The 22670-nt window shown below is 39.8% G+C and overlaps 1 protein-coding gene across 4 annotated transcripts in view; it reads left to right on the forward strand.

The window, feature by feature from the left end:
• The window catches only part of PCSK5 (proprotein convertase subtilisin/kexin type 5), a 453468-nt gene that overhangs the window by 289190 nt on the left and 141608 nt on the right, over positions 1 to 22670 (forward strand). For 3 of the 4 annotated variants that reach the window (XM_021065005.1, XM_021064998.1, XM_021065011.1), the window contains exons 15-20: positions 990 to 1092; positions 2388 to 2581; positions 6209 to 6293; positions 10113 to 10210; positions 10628 to 10757; positions 11189 to 11304. In XM_021065005.1, the coding sequence (XP_020920664.1) occupies positions 990 to 1092; positions 2388 to 2581; positions 6209 to 6293; positions 10113 to 10210; positions 10628 to 10757; positions 11189 to 11304 (726 nt within the window). Of the gene's footprint in view, positions 1 to 989; positions 1093 to 2387; positions 2582 to 6208; positions 6294 to 10112; positions 10211 to 10627; positions 10758 to 11188; positions 11305 to 14482; positions 17113 to 22670 lie in introns of those variants that run through there. The other variant, XM_021065022.1, reaches the window with a different exon arrangement.

Raw genomic sequence — 22670 nt, forward strand, 5'->3', positions numbered from 1 at the left:
TACATTTCATGTATTATGTTTATTGCCAGTCAAAATTATATGAAAGAGCTTGAAGATTATGAGATAAAATATCTCAAAATATGGAAAACAGAAAAAAAGAGAGTTAGCCAAGGAAACAAAATATCTATGACTAGCTATCTATATATCATTAGCAAAATTTTTAATGACCAGTAGTCATTAGAAAACTTTTCCTCAATCACGAAATAGTTCCATCTTTCTGGCTTTTTTTCTTTTTTCTTTGCCTTGCATTTTCATTAGCTCTTTACCAAGCAAGAGACATTAGGAACCTTCATCCTAGGTCTGGAATTCTTTAAGCTTGCTTGTATCTTTAAAGTGTATGTGTAGTTTTCTTTCGTCAAGTCACCTATTGTCCTATGGTAGGATCCAATTTTAAATCTGTTATCAGTGCCTGAAGTACCTGCTTTGTAATCTACCTCTAGATGCTGATCAAACTGTGCCAGATGCCATAATGATGTTTCTTGCTGGCTACAGTATCTCAGAGGTACTCAGTGGTTTTAATGACCTTGGATGAGATAGGCAATTTGGTTAGAGCATTGAATAATAACCCTTTTTTTCTTCCCTGTCAACAGTTTGACTTCTCATTTTTCTATAAATCCAACATTTTTATCATTATGCATAGTTCATTGCAGTCGGTTTTTTCCTAGTTGCTGCAGTGGCATTGTACATTTGAATTCTGAAATACCTGTCATCTCCCACAAGGGAGCCATATGTGCTTTGCAGACCAGACCCTGACTAGGATTTACATTCTTTATACTTCAGTTATTGAGGTTTTCCCCCAAAAGGCAAGAGTTCATCTCTGGGCTTACAGCCACATTGAGTATTAGTCTACCTCATTGCATTACAAACTCTTAAAGAAAGCTCCCACTGCATAAGGGGGAGAAAAGCCAGTTTCATACCAATTTGAAGGTAAAGTTGACCTGCTTTAAAATCATTTTTTTCCAAGTGTTGTTTTTAATGTCTTTTTGAAGGTCCCTGTGACCCTGAGTGCAGTGAGGTAGGCTGTGATGGGCCAGGACCAGACCACTGCAATGACTGTTTGCACTACTACTACAAGCTGAAAAACAACACCAGGTAAGAGAGAAGCCCCATCATCACACACGCACCCTCCTCAACAGTGTTCCTGGGAGTTCTCGGGAACACACACCACGGCAGTCAGTGTTCCATGTTCTCCCACTAGGACCGAAGCACAGAAAAGATGCTGTTGCACAGCGTGCACAGAATTATAAAACATGAGACAGACCTGTATGCTGGGCAGCTGCAAACATCTTTTCTCACATTTCACAGGACAGTAGGGAGAGACCAGCTCTGCAGGTGCCTGGTCTTCTCCTCTAGACCTTGCCATCCCGCTAATGTCTGATGCCAAAGCTGCATTTGCCCTGCATAAACGTGCCAGTACACAAGTCAAATGGATGCTTTCCTGAATTCCCCAAAGTGCAAGCCCTCGATGTGGCAAAGCTGCTGGTCAGCACATTCTCACTACTCTGCTCTGGGCACTGAGGCTTTACCTCTGAGCCTCTGGCTTCTGCCTCAAGCAAATGCGTATGCACAGGGAAGGCCATGGACCAGCAAATGCCTATCAGAGGCCATTCTCTGCCAGGCAGTCTTTCTCAGCCCTACCCTCCTCCCTTCCTCCTCCATCAGGAGGAAACTCACCACAGGGAACTGACCTCCAGTGCAGCCACACTCCAGTCACCCAGACATGGACCCATTCCTGTGATTTTGATGCTGGAATTTAGATTCTTCAAAGCAAAAGGCCCTTAACTACTTCATCCCCTCATTATCTCCTAGAACAGCAAGTGCCTGACATTTTCACTGGTACTCAATAAATACTTTTTGAATGAATTAGTAATAGTAATAATGATAATAATAATAAATAGAGCCCAGCCCTTAAACTATAGGCAAGCAAGGAAGTTATCTTAAGTTTATCATAAACTACCTAAATTTATATACATATATGTTAATTTAGTTAATAGCACACAACAACCATCATTACCCTTAGACAAAAAGCATTCACATGACAAACAGCACACAACAAAATAACCCCTTATTAGGGACTTTCGGAGAAATGTGGTTCACACATGTTTTCCCTTCAACCCAACAGCACAACCCCGTTGAGAATCAGTTTCTAACCATCATCCCTTTAAGGAGCTAGACCTGAACTGGCAGATGGTTTTAGCCTTACTTGGTTTCATGTAACTGCAGTGCATCAGTGCCCTACAGAATGTGGCCCTTTGGATGTGGTGTTATTGTCATCCTTTCAAAAGGATTTTGAGACAGAGGACAGCAGTGTGCTCAGCCCCTCACTCACTCAGGACAGGGTTTCTGCTGGTGACACTGCCTCTCTTTCTTATCGGCCCCCATCACAGGATCTGTGTCTCTAGCTGCCCCCCTGGCCACTACCACGCCGACAAGAAGCGATGCAGAAAGTGTGCCCCCAACTGTGAGACCTGCTTTGGGAGCCATGGGGACCAGTGCTTGTCCTGTAAATATGGGTACTTCCTGAATGAAGAAACCAACAGCTGTGTCACCCACTGCCCTGATGGATCATATCAGGATCCCAGTGAGTTGATTCCAAAATGTGGTTTTCATTTCAATGACCAGGGTAGGAGGGGAGATGGTTCTCCACCATGAAACCTAGGCCTTGCTCATCTAACAGGATCAAGCCAGTTTCTAAGAGAACACTTTAGAATTGCTTTGTTTAAAAAAAAAAAAAGTGAAAAATAATTTCTATAAAAATGCCTATAACTGACAGCTTCAGAGGATCCTCAGGCTTGTCCACAGGTTCGGTGACTTTCTAGGAGGACCCACAAGACTCAGTATATGGTCTTACTCATGAGCTCATTGGTGTGGCTTTTTATAGCAAAAGGATAGATTAAAATCAGCAACGTTCCCGTCATGGCACAGAAGAAACAAATCCAGCTAGGAACCATGAGGTTGCAGGTTCGATCCCTGGCCTCAATCAGTGGGTTAAGGATCCGGTGTTGCCATGAGGTGTGGTGTAGGTCACAGACACAGCTTGGATCTTGTGTTGCTGTAGCTGTGGCGTAGGACAGCAGCTGTAGCTCTCATTAGACATGGTAGCCTGGGAACATCCATATGCCATGGGTGTGGCCCTAAAAAGCAAAAAAAAAAAAAAAAAAAAAAAAAAAAAAAATTTCAGCAAAGGGAGATGCAAACTTACAAGAGTTTTCTTTCAGTGGAGTAGCACAGAATGTATTTCATTCTCTAACAACAATTCATGACACTACATGTGAAATGCAGTTTGTCAGGGAACCTCCCTAAAGTCTAAGTGCCCAGGGTTGTGATGGAGTCTGGCCAGGAAGGCACCCTGTATCTGGCACGTACCGAAATTCCAGACTCCTAGAGGGAAAGTAGGTGTTCGTATTGTTTGTATAAACAGTTTAGGTACCAGAAGCCACTCTTATCAGGGTGGTGGGAAACTTCATGAAATCCAGCTTCCCAGAGATGAGCTTTTAAAGGACGGAAGCCAGGCCTGCTCTTTTCCTGTGCACTGAGCAAGGAACCAGGCCTGTATGTTATCTACAAGGTTAAAAAACATGACTTTCATGTAAAATAGAGAATGGAACTGTGTCAAAGACTTACTTACCATTGCGGGTTTGGGATGGAAATGTTCTAAAATTAGGTTGTGGTGATGGTTATACAACTATAAATATAGTAAAAATCATTGAATTATTTTTAAAAATGACTTACCCATTAATGCAGGAACCTCCAAGGTGACAAATGGGTTCAAAGATTGTCAGGTATCATAGTCTATACCAGGTAAGGCAAAATGAAGTCCATTTGCTGAGTTAGACACAAAACTGAATGATTTTCTACATAGCAATACAATTAGAATTGGGCGGGTGGTCCAAATGGACAGAAATTGTTAGCAACTTTATCAAACAAAAATCTGTAAATTAACATGTAACTTCATAGAATTGGGCCCTAATGAGCTGTCATTTGTGAATAGACAAAGGTTCATTACCTGGAGAATTCCACAATCCTTGGGCATACCTCCTTTTAGATAGTGCTATGCTATGGCCCTGACAAGGGCTGCAGGTATATTTTGCTTTATTTCTGAGTTCTCAATAATTTGTCTGAGCAAGAATGTCACACCATGGTATAACACTCAAATTTCCTATTTCTGCCAACCTAAGAAAAAAGAAAACCCAAGTTTAAAAGAACAAGAGTTACTTTGTTTTTTTGTTTTAGGACCGCACCTGTGGCATATAGAATTTCCCAGGCTAAGGACTGAATCGGATCTATAGCTTCCAGCCTACACCACAGCCACAGCAATGCCAGATCTGAGCTGCGTCTGCAACCTATACCACAGCTCACAGCACCACTGGGTCCTTAACCCACTGAGCAAGGCCAGGGATTGAATCCGCATCCCCATAGAAACCAGGTGGATTCTTTTCTGCTGCACCACAGTGGGAACTCCAGAACAAGAGTTATTTTAAAAGACCAGTCAAGTGGATCCTCTTGCTTCTTAAGTCAAAACTCTCTCTTGATTCAAAGGCAGGCATTTCTCTATGAAGGAGATGGGGCTCTCAATTTTCCCTTTAGAGTAATGAGTAGGGATTCCTCTGTAGTTTTTGTTTTCCCCAAAATTTGGAACAGGAGCTGCAGCTTGATAGTGGAATGAGAAAAATCACAGTGGGGAGGGGACATAAGGGATCAGAAATAAGCACGATTCCTGGAAGAAAGAATTCAAAATTCTATCAAAAAGGCTGAGCCTTACAAAAGAAATTTGGTTCTAGATGGTATATGATAGGATCAGGATCATTGAGACAATCAAGTTCCTTTGCCAAAGCCTGAGAGGCAGACAATTAAGGAAGGCTATTTGAACAATTACTTTGCTGATATAAGTGGTCTGTGCATTTCTCTCCTTCTGTGCAATTGCCTTTTATTATAATTTCCTCCTTTAATGAGTCCGTTTACGTAAAACATAGTGATTATGTACAAACATGATTACCAGCAGCATATTTGCAGTTCCCTTGAATAATGTCATTGACTTCTCAAGACAAGCTGGGAGGCAGGCATCACTTTAATATTTAGATAGCAGATGGGAGAACAGAGGCTGATAACTTGCCCGATGGAAATGCTGAAAGCAGAGCTCAAATTTAGGTCCTACGCCACAGCCACCAGGCTCAATAACACGATAAGAGGGAGGCCATGTAACTACTACTGGAAAATTGTAAAGGACTTGATAGAGGCTCAGACTTGTGAAAGGAGGTGGACCTCCAGGAGGATCTTAAAGGGATCCACGATAGCAGTGCTTCTCTGTGGAACCCTAAAAAACACCAGCCTTTAAAGAGAAGCTTGTGGACAAAGCTTCATTCAGTCCTACACATACCTGAGGGTAAAATCCACCTGCATCTCAGAGAAGGTATCAAGCCTCCCAAAAATCTTCACCTGAGGTAAAAGGCCTTAATAGATAACAAATCATCATTTTCCACTATATATATAAAACAAGAAAACATTCTTGCCACTTTTTTTCCCCAAGAGCAGCCAGTGTTTGGTATTTAACAGGAAAGCCAGTATTCATGGAATATTTTTCATTCAAATATATTTCTTTTCTCCAGAATAGAATTATTGTCTGAAATGTAATGACATTTACATTGATTGCACAGCTGCTAAAAAGTACAGGGCACTATACTAACCTATACAAGAAGTAATCAACCCTTACCTTGCAATCTTGAATGCAGGGTCTTTTCTTGTGTAATTCATCAGAGTGGATCCTTAAAGCTGTGAGCATGGGGTCTACCATTCCATTCCTTACCCGCTAGTGTTGCTTCTCAATACTTACTAGTGATGCTGGCCCCAGCTTTATTGGTGAGATTTTCATTTTAGGAAGTTAGGAAACCCTGCTTGGGAAAGAGAATGAGAAGAAGGAAAAAACAGTAAACTGTTTCAGAACTGCCTGGGCCATAGTTCTCATCTACAAAATGGTAGATATCGCCAAGGTAATTCCCAACACCATAATTCCTACCTGTATTTGGTTTGCTGAGAAGTGATACCAAATGTTGAGTCTAGGGCTTTTCTTACAATTTTCTACTCAAGGTCATGTGTACTATAGCATACATTGGTAAACATTAAAACATCTCCGTATGCTTTTATAGATCCAGTTGACTAATTGATTTCTGAACTTTTTACTTTTTTTTTTTTTTTTTTTTTTTTTAAACAGAGAAAAACCTTTGCCGGAAATGCAATGAAAACTGCAAGACATGCACTGAATCAGACAACTGTACAGAATGTAGGGAGGGGTTAAGGTAAGAGAGTGAAGGATTTCACCAAGTAACACAGTCCAAGGACTTCTCAGTATAAAGGTTTTTTTTAAAGTAAATAAATAACTCTTTTATAAAAAGTCACCCCTGGTTTGACTCCCAGTTCAAACACACTTGATTGCTATTTGCATTATCTCTACCATTTTATGTGAAAAATGGGATGCCATCTTGGCTAAGGAAGGTTTATAAACCAAATGAAATTCTCTTTAGAAAAGATAGCTCAAATGCAAATTTTTAGAAAATGATGATTTGAAAGACTTTCTTTGGGCTTTTTGACCGGCGGTGCATCAGTCAAGGATTACTGTGTAGGTAACACCAATGAATTATATTTAATCCCCTTGATTCTTTCCTTTGATGGTCTAAACTATTCCCTTATCTTTTATTTCTCTATATAGCCGATCATTCTCTTATCTTAAGCACCTCAGGATTGGTTCCATTGTGCTATGGTATGCACATAGATTTAATACCAGGGGATGTTTTCCTTGAATGGATGGGACTTGCTCATTGCTAAAGCCAGATAGTTGATGGATTCTTTCAGAAAATAATATGCAGCTGAAACGAACTAGGTATTCTCTTGATTTCCTTAGAAGAAGATCAGATCATCCCACTTTGAGGCGTTGGTCTCTGGGTTTACATAGATCTAGAATTCTGCCCCATTCCATCCCTTTTACGTATCAGTAGTACCTCTATTTCCGCCTTTCATCTGAGGCCAAATATATAGGTCCAGGCAGTTTCTAGGAAGGTGATTCTTCACATCATTTTTACTTAGATTATCTGTGGCTTTTTTTTCCCCATAAATGCGTTCGATGTCAGTTTTTTAGTTTTTTAAGCACCTTTTATCATAAGACTTTGGTTTTGATAAATTATTCTAGTCCGCTTCCTAATTCTTCTTGGAGAAGGAGCAGATTGTTAAAATAAAAAGCAAGATAAATGTGGACTCACATCTTTCTCTGACATTTATCAGCTGTGCGATCACGGCCAAGTCACTTAGCCCCTCAGAGCCCCAATGATGCTGAATTATGATAGGAATTAACTGTAGTGGAGTTCCCATCTTGACACAGTGGAAATGAATCCGACTAGGAACTGTGAGGTTGCAGGTTCAATCCCTGGCCTCGATCAGTGGGTTAATGACCCATCATTGTCGTGAGCTATAGTGGTGCAGGTCACAGACACAGCTCGGACCTGGCATTGCTGTAGCTATGGCATAGAGCAGCAGTTGTAGGTCCGATTCAACCCCGAGCTCTAGTAATATTTTCAAAGCACTTATTCCAGTATCTGACACAGAACTGGTGCATGCAAAATAAGATTATTTTCTCTGTAAAATGTTCCCTAAGAAATACAGAAAATATATTCATTTTAAATATACCATTAGCCACTTTAAAAGAAATAAAATATTATTTCAACATGTAATCAATATAAGACCATATTTTACATTCTTTTTTGTTTGTAGTAACCAATCTTTGAAATCACGTATGTATTTTACCCCTAAAGCACATTTCAAGTCAGACAATTTTTTATGAGAAATATGTCATCTGTGTTTAGATTTTATAAAATTTAGATCAAGAAGTAGACTTTATATAGCCAAGTTCCACACTTACTCAGGAGTCTGCCCATAACCAAATCAAACATCAATTTATAAAATTTAGAATGAAATTAACAAAAAGAAAATTTTTAATTTTGTTCCTTGGCCACACCAGCCACATTTCAAGTGCTCTGGAGCCACGAGTGCTAGTGCATGTGGGACAGCACAGGTCTAACCTGGCTGACTTGTCACAGAAAGAACTCAGGTGTTCATGGTACCAGGTTCATTAGCCTCACCAGCCCTGCATTTTGGAAGCAGCAGAAAGTACCGAGTTCACAGTGCCTGCTCTCTGCTTCACATCCCATTTAGTGCCTTCCCTCCCCACACAGTGCAGTGTCCTGCTGAAGTGAGTGCCAACCTCAGAAGGAAGATCCTTTTTTAGAAAACGAGGCAGCTTCTTAAAAACTTTGAGAAGTTTTTCAGTGGTCCTCTTTCCACCCCAGAAGGTTCATTTGATGCACTCTCTTCTTTTCCCAGCTCTACAGAAAGAGAAAGGATTTTCTTTTATTGGCTTTTTAAATGACAGCTCTCTCTGGCCAGTGACAAGACATATGAATGAAGCACCCTGCATTTTCCTTAGGGGCTTTGAGGGTTGACCATGTTGCCTCAGAGGATCTGTAAATCTTTAACTGTGGCTAAAAACAAACTGAAAAATATCTATGCATAAAATACTAGAAGGAACTAGATTAAAATGTGCACAGGACTGTTTGGGATTCTTTTTCATCTACTTCTGTTTTGTTCTTTCCAAATTTCTTTAATGAGCATAGGAAAAAATAAATTTTACTTTTTAAAAGCATGCTCTGTATATAAAGCAAAGTCAAGTAAATATGGATTGGAGCAATATGGAAAGTAAGATAATAGAAACTATTTGACCTGCTCTTCAGATACCCATTTTCTAGTATTGTCTATCTGGTGACATGGGATTATGGTAAATCACACTGTTGAGTTATTCAGTGAGTAGAGCTGTCTATTAAATGTTGTAAATTCTATGTATTTATTTTTAAGAATCTGTATATGTATGACTGGGTCACTTTGCTGTACAGCAGTAATTGACACATCACTAAATCAATTATACTTTAATAAAAAAATGTTTTTTAATCTGTAGACTGAAAAATTTCATAGCTGATAGAAAATTAGGAGAAAGAAAAAAATACCCATTCTTATTTGACATTTTAGCAACTCATTACATAACATATTTAGAGAAAATATGGTGCAGCTAACACCTAAAAACACCAAATAATACTATAACTAAGAAGAGTTGAGATGTTTGGAGAAGGAACAGTTTGAGTAGATAATTTTGCCTAATTTTTCATAGAGTTAAAAATTAATATTTCAATTAACAGAGGCAAAAAGATATTAGAATTCTGTTGTTTTGATAGGAACCAAGAGAAGAACTAAAATCAGAAACACTTAAAAACAAACAAAAAAAGCTATTCCTGGGAGCTTGTGGGTATTGGGCAGGAATAGTTGTGCCCTTTTATTCATTTGTAATTCATTTTACTTGTGTTCCTACTACATTTATAGTTACAAAACGACTGAATTTTAATGTGTAGTTCGTCTAGTTAGTCTGTCAGGGAATTGGTAGGCATATTGTTAAATAAGGTGATTGTTTGGGTGAATATAATACTTTTTAAAACCTCCAGATTAGGAGTTCCTGTCGTGGTGCATCGGAAACAAATCCGACTAGGAACCATGAGGTTGCGGGGTTCGATCCCTGGCCTCGCTCAGTGGGTGAAAGATCCAGCATTGCCATGAGCTGTGGTATAGGTCAAAGACACGGCTCAGATCTGGCATTGGTGTGACTGTGGCATAGGTCGGCAGCTGTAGCTGCTATTAGACCCCTAGCTTGGAAACCTCCATGTGCTTCCGGTGTAGCCCTAAAAAGCGCACGTACACACACACACACACACACACACACACACACACACACACACACACACAAACCCTCCAGACTATAAGCTGTGGAGTAAAGAAGAAATTTGTCAGCCAGTCTAATAGTTAAGAGAATCTCCCCAAAGATAACCATTATAGACACAGAGAAGCATTACAGGCATTGGGAGGGGGAAGAAAGAGGGTACAAGAGCTATTTCCCCTGCTTTGAAGCTTTGACAAATCCATTTGTCCCAGGGCAGTGGGGGTTAGGGGGGCTGTATTTGTTATTCAGGTAGTTGGGGAGTCTTACCTTTCTGCCTGGTCACAGCAGTCTGCGTCTGTGCCTTTAGCCTGCAGGGATCCCGGTGTTCTGTTGCCTGTGATGATGGACGATACTTCAACGGCCAGGACTGCCAGCCTTGCCACCGCTTCTGCGCCACCTGTGCTGGTACCTTCTCCCCCAGTCCTCTTGTTTATTTTTCTGGCTCTGGTTTGGCTTTGTTTATCTGTCTTCATCCATCACTCAGGCAAACCCACTTGATATTTTAAACTAAATGCTGGAGGAGCACACGTCCCTTCTGATAGCCATGCCCATATTCTCATCAGATATCAGTCCTCAGCAGCATCTCCTCATTTAAAACTTAAATATCCCAGTGATGCCTCCTTCTCTTGACAAAGAGATCTGATATTTTTTGGCGAATGCTCTAAAACTGGAGCATTTTAATGTAAGGAAAAGCACAAAGATAATAATTCTTAAAATTACAGTCTATTAATTCTGTTTTCACTAACTGTGCAAGAAGCAGCCCTTCATGCAGCCCCTTCTGAGGTCTTGTCTCTTGTCTCCTGGATTTGTCTTGCTTTTCAGGAGCAGGCGCTGATGGGTGTATTAACTGCACAGAGGGCTACTTCATGGAGGATGGGAGATGTGTGCAAAGCTGTAGTATCAGCTATTACTTCGACCACTCTTCAGAAAATGGCTTCAAATCCTGCAAAAAGTAAGTGGATCCACTGCTTAAGCCCAACTGTGTGGCTACTGGGTTTCTTATTTGAGTGCATTCATAAATAATATCATTTATGATAAAAATAAGGTTCAAAGCTTTATCTCTAGACACTGCTTTGCAATTTTAATCCAGCTGATTTTGGTGGGGGTTTTTTGTTTACTTCGGGGTTTTTTTTTTTTTTTGCACCTTAGGAGTACTTTAAAACCTCAAAAGTAGTATTTTGGTTTCAAGCGCATGCTCTTTCCCCTCTAAAATCTCAGTCTACCTGCTTTTTAACGTTGTCAAACCTCGCAATTGTAAGAAAAGATTTTTGCGTCATCTTCAAAGGGAGAATTAAGTTTAAGACATTAAGAGGTTGATAGCAAACACATCTTTTCCTGTGCTTGATGTCTGAAAGGATGATAAATTGTACCTTCTCCCCATAGATGTGATGCCAGCTGTTTGACATGCAATGGTCCAGGGTTTAAGAACTGTACCAGCTGCCCCAGTGGATATCTCTTAGACTTAGGAATGTGTCAAATGGGAGCCATCTGCAAGGACGGTGAGTACAACTGTTCATTGTGATCTGAGCAAATTATGATCTATGTTTAGCTCTAATATATTTGCACTTAAGCACAAAACTACTGAGCATGCCCCAGGTAGGCCACACTTGCTATTGTGATGGCATTCATTCATCTTGAACTTACACCCTCAATGGATTTGGTTTGGGGGCTTCTAATTGCAAGGAGAACTAAAGCATCCATTGACTAAGATGGCACTAGTTAATTTTTTTAATTAGCAAACTTTGGTCTTTAAAACTTCAGTTTTGAGTTCACAGCAAAATTGAGAAAATACAGAGTTCCCATACATCCCCTGACCACCCCCACACACAAGCTCCCCTATTATCAGCCTTCTGTACCAGAGCAATGTATTCGTTATAGCTGATGAAACTATATTGACATATCAGTATCACTGAAATCTATCATTTACATTAGGGCTCACTCTTGTACATTCTATGAGTTTGGACAAATGTATAAAGACACGTATCCACCATTATAGTATCATACAGAACACTTCCACTGCCCTAAAAATCCTCTGTACCCTGTTTTATTCCTCCTTCCTTCCCTCCTCTGCCAAACCCCTGGAAAGCAGTATTTTTTTTTTAACTGTCTTCATAGGTTTGTCTTTTCCAGATTGTCATATAGTTAGAATTTTACATCAAATACTAACAGGAAAAGGCTACATACTTTCTTTTTTCTGGTCTTTTGTCGTATGTACTTTTCACCAGATCTTTAAAATACCCTATACATGGAGTTTTGTATCTTGCTTTCTGTACTTGCATTAGACAAACATTATCCTGTGTTTTTATAACATCTTCAGAAACTTCATTTTTAATAACCATATAAAAGGCTATCATGTGGAAATGCACTGTTTATTGCCACTTTCCTCTGATTTGGATTATTTATAATTTTGATATGTAAATCACAATCAAATCTGCAAGTCTTTCATTAGGCTTCTGACAGACAGGCATCTATCTAACAGTTACAGAACTAAAGACTTCTACATGGTGGTCCTTTTTTTTTTTTTTTCCTCCAACCAGTGGTTCTTGACCAAAATGCCAGGACTGCAGACCTTCCCCCAAGATTCACTTTAAATTGGTCTTAGGGTGTGGTCTCACCACTGATATTTTTAGAAGCTTCCAGTGTTTCTAATATGCAGCCATTTGGCAAATACCAACTCTTTTTCTAGCCTCAGTTTCCCCATCTATAAAATGAATGAATTTAAATTATTCCAACCCCAACTTTTCATAACCTTTAACTCTCAATATAAATAAAGCATGCCGAGAGGGCCCTAAAACTAAGTGCCTAAATTTTATGCAATCATGCATCTCAATGATGTAGAAAGGAATTTTGAACCATCATTTTTCTAAACATCATTGGATTGTTATAAAAATAGGAACTTAAAAAAGAAACTGGGCATTTGGAACAGTTTTCCCTGATAAAAATCATTTCCCTGGGTTTATTCTTTGTCTTCTTTTGAATGGCTCCTCTTCAGGAAATTTCACAAGAGGCAAAAGAGTGCTGTTGGTTGGAGAATTTGGATTCAGGAGTCAGAATGCTGTCATTCATATCTAGGCTCTCAGCTCAGGAACTTTTCTGGGTCTCACTTCCCTCCTGTAAAATTGAGAAAGAATACTATCGGCCTGATTTAGCTATTCTGCAACTTCCTGTTAGGAATCTCAAACATCAGAAAGATCTGAGCACCAACAAGATAAAAAAAAAAAAAAAAAAAAAAAAAAAAGCACCAACAAGAACATCATTTATGGTCTTATATCCACAGAGCATCACAGGTTACTTTGCATCTTCATAGCTTTTCTGATGTATGTTTGATCTAGAAGGGATGGGCAGACCTTCTCTGTGTTCAGGCTTTTCATGACCAGGGGCAATTCTTACAACACTGGGGTGCGATGATTGGGATGATGGCACCCCTGGGGACCATGTAAGTGCTCCTTGCTTTAAAACATGGTTCCCCTGTGTCTGACTATGATCAGAATTTTTTAAGTTAGCAATTAAAAAACTAAGGGAGATTTTTTAAGTGACCACCCTGAAGATCCAGAGTACTTGGTACCAGGCATTGCAAGTTTTGTGATGCTTTAATTACTTTCCCTAACCACAGGAAGCATGGGCTGATGTATGCCAAATGGCACTTTGGTAAAAGTGGAATGTCAGGATTCTGGCAGGAGTGGAATGAAGAACTGTAATTTGTGATGAGTCCATTTTTCAAGCTGGTTACAGAATGAGCTCCTTGATGGCTCACCAGGCTTTTCAAATTGCAATTGCATTTAGGGATGTGCTGTTTATTTTCTTTCAACTGTCATACTCCAGTGATTCTAAGATATTCTTTTTTATATGTATTTTAACATCTGTGAAATCAGATGCATCTTATAATTCATGGCAGCTTACAACTGCTTTTGATCAGCAGGTTGATGTGACAGAGTTGTCACTGCCTGGACTTAGTCACAGATATGTCTCGCCAACTGAGTTAGCACGAAATCATGCCTACATTTGTTGCATTTAATTGCAGTTCATAACAGCTTCAAAAAATTCAGCTGTGAATCAATATTCAAAGGAAGAGTTAATTATTACATAATCCCAGAAACAAAATAGCATGTTATATAATTTTAAATACTTTCAATAAGCATAAAACTAATATTCTAACTAGTAAGAGACTATTGTGTCACTATATAATAATCAATTTTTTTCCTAGTAGTAATGCTGCATTACTATTATTAGTAATAATAATGGTAATGGTGCATTACTATTATTAGAAATAAGCTACTAGTAGTGGTGCATCTGATATCCGGTGTCTTGGAGTTAATGAAATATAGAATAAATGACTATATATGCTCTGCTCTAGGTAATTCCTTAAAGAAAAATTCCTGGCTTATATATTATTATTGATTTCTAATTTATTCTTTTTCTAATCTTTTTTTTTTTCCTTTCATAAATGGATCTCAATCACATTTACCGTTGGACTGCAATCTCTCTCCTTGAAAAACAATGCTGTTGACTGAAATCACTTGGGGTGGACCAAATTTCCTCCCTGTTGACTGCTCCTGAATGATCTCTTCCAATCCCCCTCATCTGCCTCTCTGGCCAATCACAACCTTCTGCCATGTGTGTCCATCATGCTGCTCTCGTCCTCAACTTCCCCTCTCTCTTGCTGACTTCCTGGAAAAGCAACGGAAGAGTCCTGGGCGGAAGGAGGCTTCTGTATGCTAGTGAAAAAGAACAATCTGTGCCAACGGAAGGTTCTTCAACAACTTTGCTGCAAAACATGTACATTCCAAGGCTAAGCTGCCATCCTAGATGTCTTTGTTCCTGTAGACTTATAGATTACTCCATATTATTAAAAAGAAAAAAAAAAAAAAAACAAGCAGAAAAAAAAAAAAGCAAGCCATCTCTCTCTTTCTTGCTCTCTTTTTCTCTCTCAAATTTGTGCAGGGAGATGGTGAACTGTTTTGTCAGAACTTAAATGGAAAGAAAAAAATAAACCTACAACAAGCCTACCTTTTATAACTGGGTGTTTAGTGCTAAACAGCCAGAACCACAGAGACAGTATTGTATGACCAAAGCATTTGATGCCAAAATTTGACGTTAAAGTAATGATTTGATTTCCTGCCCTGGTTTTGAAGGTCCTTTTTTATTTTTTCCTTTTGCATTTACTTGCTTGTTTCCCCTTTCAAACGCCTAAATATACCTTTCAAAAACATCACAAGAGCAGACATAGATCAAAATGAAACAGAAAGCTCTTGCATCCATCATTTTTCATGGTTGAGTCCACTGCTGGGGGAAATGGCAGAAAACTGGACCAAAGGGCATTAAGAACATCCCACAGAGTTGTGTTCAGTGTCGTTTTTCTAGGGTTTTCACAGTTGAACATTGACACTTTCCACCTAAAATATACTTCACACATTATGTGCTGGTTTTGGCATTATGCTCACTTGATAAGTCCACTCCACTGGTTTCATCAGAGAGACTTGCTGCTATTGGCATTTCCATGGTCAATTTGGTCATTTTACATACAGCTGGTCAAATGGGATTGCTCTGCATAGTCAAACTGGTGATGGAGAGAATGCAAAGATTCACAAAACAGCTGAGACTGATCCAGCTGCCCCAAATCCAGAGTGTTCGTTCACTTATAGACCCTGCACAATCTCTTGGTGCTATTTAGCCATTATCTCCATAGCATTTGTTTCAAAGGCCATCAGAAATTCCATGTGTTGTAGTGGGAAGCATTTTGGATATGATGAAGGAAATTTCTTCCTGGATTCCAAAGTTTCTAGAAGGTCCTGTATTTTTTAAGAAATGGAATTTATTTAAATAATATTTAAGCTCGTGCCCAAGTTGGCTGGGCAACATTTTTCAATGGTGCTTATTAGAAGTTTTTTCATCTTGTCATTTTAAGAAAATAAAACTGGAAATGGAATATGGGCAGCATGATTGTACCCCTCCTGGTTCTGTAGTTTTCCCACTCCTCTGTCCCTCTGTAACCATGCTACGATGCACCTGTCCACTGAATGTCAATCAGATCATCTGTTTTCTTGGAAATACCTTCACTGTTTTTTCTGTGACTCGTCAAATGCATCCTGGAATGTAGCCGACTGAATTATGGGAAGAATGTATGGATAAGTGGCCAGAAATGAGGAAGCCTGATAGAGCTGTAAAGAGATCTGAGTTTCTCTGTTTAGAGGAGGAGAGACAAATACCATGTTTCATAGCAAAGCTCTATTGGTGACTTCATTTGCTGTAAGAGTGACCAGCCGTCTTGTAGGCTTCTGACAGCCTCACTTCCAAGACATCACTGGCCTTCCAGATGAGAAGATAAATGATGTCAATATAGGTTATCTTGGGAAGCGAAGGCTCAGGTCCCCATACACACAGCTAACTAGCCTACTCTGAAAATTTCATTCCTAGACATCAGAGTTAACATGGAACCCAAGGTAAATAATGAGAAAAAAACCTACTCACCTTAGTGATAACGTTGCAGTGCTATGGAGTCACATAATGATTCATAGGTAAATAGGGAATCGACCAATTTTGCTGGGTAGTTTTCCTGTTCATAACACTGCAGGCCCTTCTGACCCAAAGAAAGCAAATTAGTCCTGGGTATGCTATGTAGAGTCTTACATTACAAAGGCACAGTCTCTTTGTGAACAAAAGCACGTGTGAGCCTAAAGCAAGCCCAAGCCTAAAGCAAGCTCAAACAGATGGCGAAACAAGATTTGCCTGCAAAGGAATCCATTTAAATGAACCAGCCCATAATATTTGAGGCACAATGTTACTATGAAGGGAAAAATTTAGATGATGTCTGTGTTCTTAGATAAATAACCATTAATCTGACAGCCAAATTCATTGGGGTCCACCAATGTGTTCCATTTCTCACTGACCATGCAGGCACACATCGTGGAAATACTGGTTTAACTACTAGTGTGTTACTGCCTCGTTTATCTACAGAATATTATTAACTAGAACATAATGCTTTCAAAGTTTAAGTTAATGTTATATATTATGTATAAATATATATATTCATAATGAGATATATGTAATGGTTAGTACAAAGTTTGGAGACTTAACAAATGCTCTAACCTTCTAGAGACAAAAGTCCTATCTTCTGTTTTCTTTTGTCTATTTTTCATTAGTGATCCATTGTTAAATCCAAACCCACTTTTACTGAAAAATACTGTACATGTGTAAAATGTTCAGTTGTTTTTTTGTAAAATATAGTAGAATGGTTGTAATTGATACTGGCCAAAATCAATGTTATTCCATATTTTATTTTTTCTATTAAATTAACCTAAGTTCCTGTTTATTTGATCTGTTCATACCCATGGGCAAATATCTCTGAAAGGGTGAGGTCATGAGAAACTTCTGTTTCCACAGAGAAGCTGAAAATGGAGGAAAGGGTGGAGTATGAAGCATCTAAAGTGAGGAGGAAAGGGTGAGCAGAGGTGTGAATTGAGAAAGAGAAAGTAAAGCAATAGAAGAAAGGAACGGTTTGGACTTGCTCATGAATGTAAGCTAAATCCCATTTTTAGTAAGCAGACAGTGAACAAATATCTAGAGAAGCTTGGTGCAGTTTCTATTCCATTGTACAGATGCCATCCCAGTGAAGAGCCATCTGGGCCTGCTCTTTCCCTGGGTTCCCCCAAGATATGGACTAAAGCACGCCCACTAGTGGATGCAGTGGATGGTGGATGTATGGAAGGGTGAAGACCAGAGGGCCTGGCACTAGGAGATGCAGAGTGTGAAAGCTTCTACAGAAGATGGCCTTGTTCAGTGGGCTGATGCCCTGTGTGCCATGGTCAGTGGCTATCTCCCTGGATGCCTACAAGATGGCTTTGTTTAAAGCCCATTTCCAGAAAATGCCACAGAATGGCACTGGATAGTGAGCAAAAAACAACCATGGATTACAGTCTTTGTGAATCCTGCTTGAAGTGGGCACTTTAAAGGTTCAGGGTCCTGAACCTTTTGCAAAAGAAAATGAGAAATCAAGAGCACTGACACACATATTGAGTTCCAATTAGCTTTAAAGGTCTAGGCATACAAGAAAATATGAGTCTCTGCTGCCATGAAGTCTCCTTATGGGGATGGGAGAAACTACTTTTATTGACCACTTACTTTGTACTACACAACATGGGAATATAGAATATATACATATTGATATAAATATATCCTCTTAGTTCTCATTAAAAACTCTAGAGCAGGAGTTCCCATCATGATGCAGTAGAAACGAATCCGACTAGTAACCATGAGGTTGCAGTTCAATCCCTGGCCTCGTTCAGTGGGTTAAGGATTCAGTGTTGCTGTGAGCTGTGGTGTAGGTCACAGATGCGACTCGGATCCCACATTGCTGTGGCTCTGGCAAAGGCCAGCAGCTGTAGCTCTGATTAGACCCCTAGCCTGGGAACCTCCATATGCTGCAGGTGCGGCCCTAAAAAGACAAAAAAAAAAAAAACTGTAGAGCAGAAGTACACATATTATCCCGTTAATGAAAGAGAAGACTGAGGCATACAGACTTGAAATAGATTGGGATTACATTACCAGACTCAGTAATAAAAATAAAATTCAATGGCAAGACAATTAACACTAAACAGTGAATTCTAAATCTCAGATGAATGAGACACTAGGTTCAAACAGGCAGAAATTCCTTTGAATTGGATTGGTCAGGGTGAGTTTCTAGGGCAGTTGAAACTAGCAATGATTTTTGGAAGATGGCTAAGGCTTCACTAAGCAGATGGAACAAGAGCAGGAGGAATGTACCAGTGAACTTGCCACTCAGGAGTCGTTCAAGGAACCAGGAATTTTTTGTAATGGTTTTAATCCAACTAGGCCATTGCTACAAAGGACAGTGATTCAACATCTGATGGATTAGTCAAGAAGAATGACATTTTTACCAAGTAAAATTTCTCCATTAAAGGATCAACAATGAAGGCACATCTGAGTATGGAAATGTTTAGCACCTTATCCTTCTGTAGTAAGAATATCATGCCTCTAAAATATAAACGGGCATCCATTCTTAACTGTTTTCATATTATCATTCAGCTTCACACAAAGGGCAATGACAGAGAGCAGCTTGACATTTATGGAGAAAACTGGATGCGATTTTAAACAGTGGCTTGACCAGTTCTGTGCTCCCTCCTTTGATCTAAGACACAATGGCAGTGGGAGCACAAAGGCCAGCTGCACCCCGGCTTCACTTGGCCCAAGCTGGGCTCTGGGTCCCAAACTCAGTATGCCTCAGTAACAAAGTATAATTCTCCCTGGTTGACATCCATTTCCACAATTATTTATGTTGCACACCCATAAAATCTGAGATTCTCAGCAGAATACCTTGGAGCCACTGACAAATTAAGCAGGGCCTAGCCAAGATGAACTTAATTTCACTGTGGCCCACTGGAACAACTTGGCACTAGAAATGGGACTGTAATCCATATAATCATATCTCCTCTTCATCATGAGAGGTAAGATCTGGACCAGAGTCAATTCTTGGGTAAGAATGATGCAGTTATGCAGCATCACTAAGTCTGAGAAGTCAAGTCTGGGCCCTGGGAATGGCAGCAGTTCCTTCCCACCCTACCTACAAGGGATTTAGAAGGAACTTTGTCCTGTTACTGAAGGATTTTCTTGCAAGTTTTCTTCTCTAAAAGGCCATTATTGGGTCCCCCTGCCCCCAACACTTGTTGCTTTTTCAAGGCCAAATGTCAGACAATAATTTTGCATGCCCACTTCTAGAAATTTCCAGAAACATTCTCTGAGGCCTGAATTGTATGATCCCTTTTCATTTTAGAAAAGAATATATTATTCTAGACTCAATGTTTTGATGCTGGCAGAGTTTTAAAAATGGCTTTATTTAATTTGACCCCCACAAAAACCAGGAAGACCTATAGAGACAAAATTTCTGTTGCAAGATTCACAACTAGTCAAGGGTTGGGTGAAACTCAAACCCACAGCATCAACCTTCTGCACAACACTGACTCATTTTTCAAGTGCCAGAGAGAAAACAAGAATTACTTCCATAAATAAACTCGGAGACTCGTATATACTAAGCTATGAGGCCTTCATTCCCTCTTCAAGCTGATAGTCTAGTGAGAAACACAGGAAAAAAAAAATGCATGTTATAATATGAAACTATCTAAGTGCCTTAAAAAGGACATAAAAATGTTGGAGTCCTAAAGAACAAAGTTACCTTACCCATCAAGTGTTGAAAGCCATCCCTTGCTCTATAAGCTTTCCAAGGGCATCCAGGAATAACGTGAAACATTCAAAATACACTTGTCTCTACAAGGTGCAATAGTAAATGATATTTTAATTACATATCTACAAAATACAACATGTCAAACAAGTCAAGAGCAACTCAACACTTAAGGCATCACATATAATTAAACGTAATGTGGGATAAAGTTTCAATGTTTGATATGAGGTGGGACTCACAGAGTAGGAGAACCCAGGATCTGTTGGGATCCTAACATAACTGCAAAGGAGGGAGAAATTCACTCTTCATGCTGGGGAATTATATTTCTATAAAGTCCTGATCTTAAGATTCCCACCTGTAGATTAAAACAGCTACTTGCCATTTCCTTTCAGTGTCTAATAGGCATCTCAAAATTCCATGTCCAAAATAGACTTCTGACTCCCCAGTCTGCTAAATATTGTTATCACCAAGTGTCTCCCATCTCAGCAAATGGCATTAAAATACATCAACTTAAAAATCCGTCTATCCACCAGCTGTTCCAACCTAAGACCTAGGATTCCTCTTTCTCCACCTCCATATCCAATCCATTAGCAAGGCCCCATTAGCCACACCTCCACAATATCCCTCTAAGTGGTTTACCTCTCCTCACTCCAGAGCCGTAATTGTGAGTCAAACCACCATCCTCTCTACCCTAGACTACTGCCAGAGCCTACTAACCAAACTCCCTGCTTCTCACCCCTCCTTTCTTCTCTTCCTCTCCCATCACCCCCATCCATTCTCCACACGGATAGCAGAGTGCTGTTACAAATACAAAATCTGATTTCACCTTTCTTCCTATTCACTCAAAATAAAATCTGAACTCCTGACCTCCTACCTTTCTGATCTCTCCTCAAGCCCCCTTCTCTCTTGCACGTCATGTTCTAGTCACACCAACTTGCTTTTTGTTCTTCAAACAAAACTAGCTTAAATGTGCATCTAGACCTCCGCTCCTCACATGGCTGCTTTCTTCTCATTCTGTAGGTCTTGTTCAAAAATAGCTTCCTCAGACAGCAGGTCCCTCTACCACTCACCCCACACCTGTGTACTTTTTTGGTCTTTTCATAGCACTTCCCACAAATAAGACACCCTACAGCTCATTGACTTGTTTATTGTCTGTCTTTCTCACTAGAACGACAGCACCATGAGAGCTGGGTTTTGTCCATCTTGTTCACAGCTATATCTTCTATGCCTAGCATAGTGCCTTGCTTAATAATTATTTGTGGAATGAATGACTAAAAAGACTTCAGAGAGAAATGACATTAGACATGAGTCCTGAAGGATAAGCAGGAATTTGTAAGTCAAAGAAGGTGAGGAGGTTGAAGAAGGATTCTCTCAAGAGACAGCTGGTTCAAAGGCACAAAACCATCAAAGGCTGGTGGACTGAGAGGCAGGAGTGGGCAGGGTGAGCAACTGAAGGGAGGGAATGGGAAGACCCTGGAGGTCAACTTGCAAAGGGCCTAGGATGGTTTATTGCCCTTCTTCTACTTTCTTGTCTTCAGAGGCATTCAACCCTCCTCAGAGAGGCTAATTGACTTGTTCACGGACCCTATCAAGTTAACCTGTGTCTTCCTGCCAACAAATTTGGGAAGCATTCATTCAGATAGAATGCTGAGGAGGCTATATTTGCTTCAGTCCCCAGGGATTGATGGTTGCACTGAGCCAGCTGAATGATAGGACAGGGTACTAAGAGGTCCTGTCAGATTACCTCATATAACAGAAGTCAGCCATAGCTCCTCTTCACTGGAATGTCCATGGCCAGAGCGACAAATTTGGCAAGACCTGTTTGCAAGACTAGACTTGGGGATAAGAGCTGGCTCAGAATCTTCTTTTCCTTCTAAGAGAAAATCCCTTGCCCTCTAAACTGTCATTAACAGAGAACAACATGCAATAATAACCCCCATATATGGAGTACTTCCTATGTGCTAGGCACTGTGCTAAATGCTTTATATGAGATATTTCATCCAATATTCTGAACTGTTTGATTTTGCTCTCTTTTTACAAATGAGAAAACACGTGGTAAATGCCTAAGGCACCTTAGTGGTTAAATGGAAGATCTGGGATTAATTTAAATCCAGACGCTCTGATAGCAGAGTCTCTAGGAGAAATACAAGAGCTAAAGACAAAACTGTCCAAACAAGCTTCAGGCTGTGACCATGGAGACTGCATCAGGATTGCAATGTCAGATGACAATGCCTGGTCCAGGGTCCATGCTGTCTCTTGGGAATAGAGAAATGTCTACCCAGGACTGCTCACCATGGCCACATAGTGCTTTGTGTGACCAAGCCAGGAGTAGATTTCATTATCATCAAGCGAATTAGCAGCAACCAATGAGCCACATGGGCAAAAGAAATCAGGAAAAAACCTAAAGGAAATGAGGCAGAGGCTATTAAGAAATGAGGATGTTGTGCCCCCTTCATGCTAATTTTTCTCCATCTGGGAAGCCATGATTTGCATTCTCTAGCCTCAGAAGAAACGAGGAAGAAATAGAACAGAGATACTGGTGACATCGAAACATTACAATGCTGCAAATCATCACATAATACAAATTCTATGAGCTCCTTTGACAAATATAGTAAGACATAAATTCTTTCCAAATGATATTAAACAGGATTTTCTTGACACTTGAATCATAAC

Source organism: Sus scrofa, chromosome 1 (assembly GCF_000003025.6).
Source record: "Sus scrofa isolate TJ Tabasco breed Duroc chromosome 1, Sscrofa11.1, whole genome shotgun sequence".
Classification (NCBI taxonomy): Eukaryota; Metazoa; Chordata; class Mammalia; order Artiodactyla; family Suidae; genus Sus; species Sus scrofa.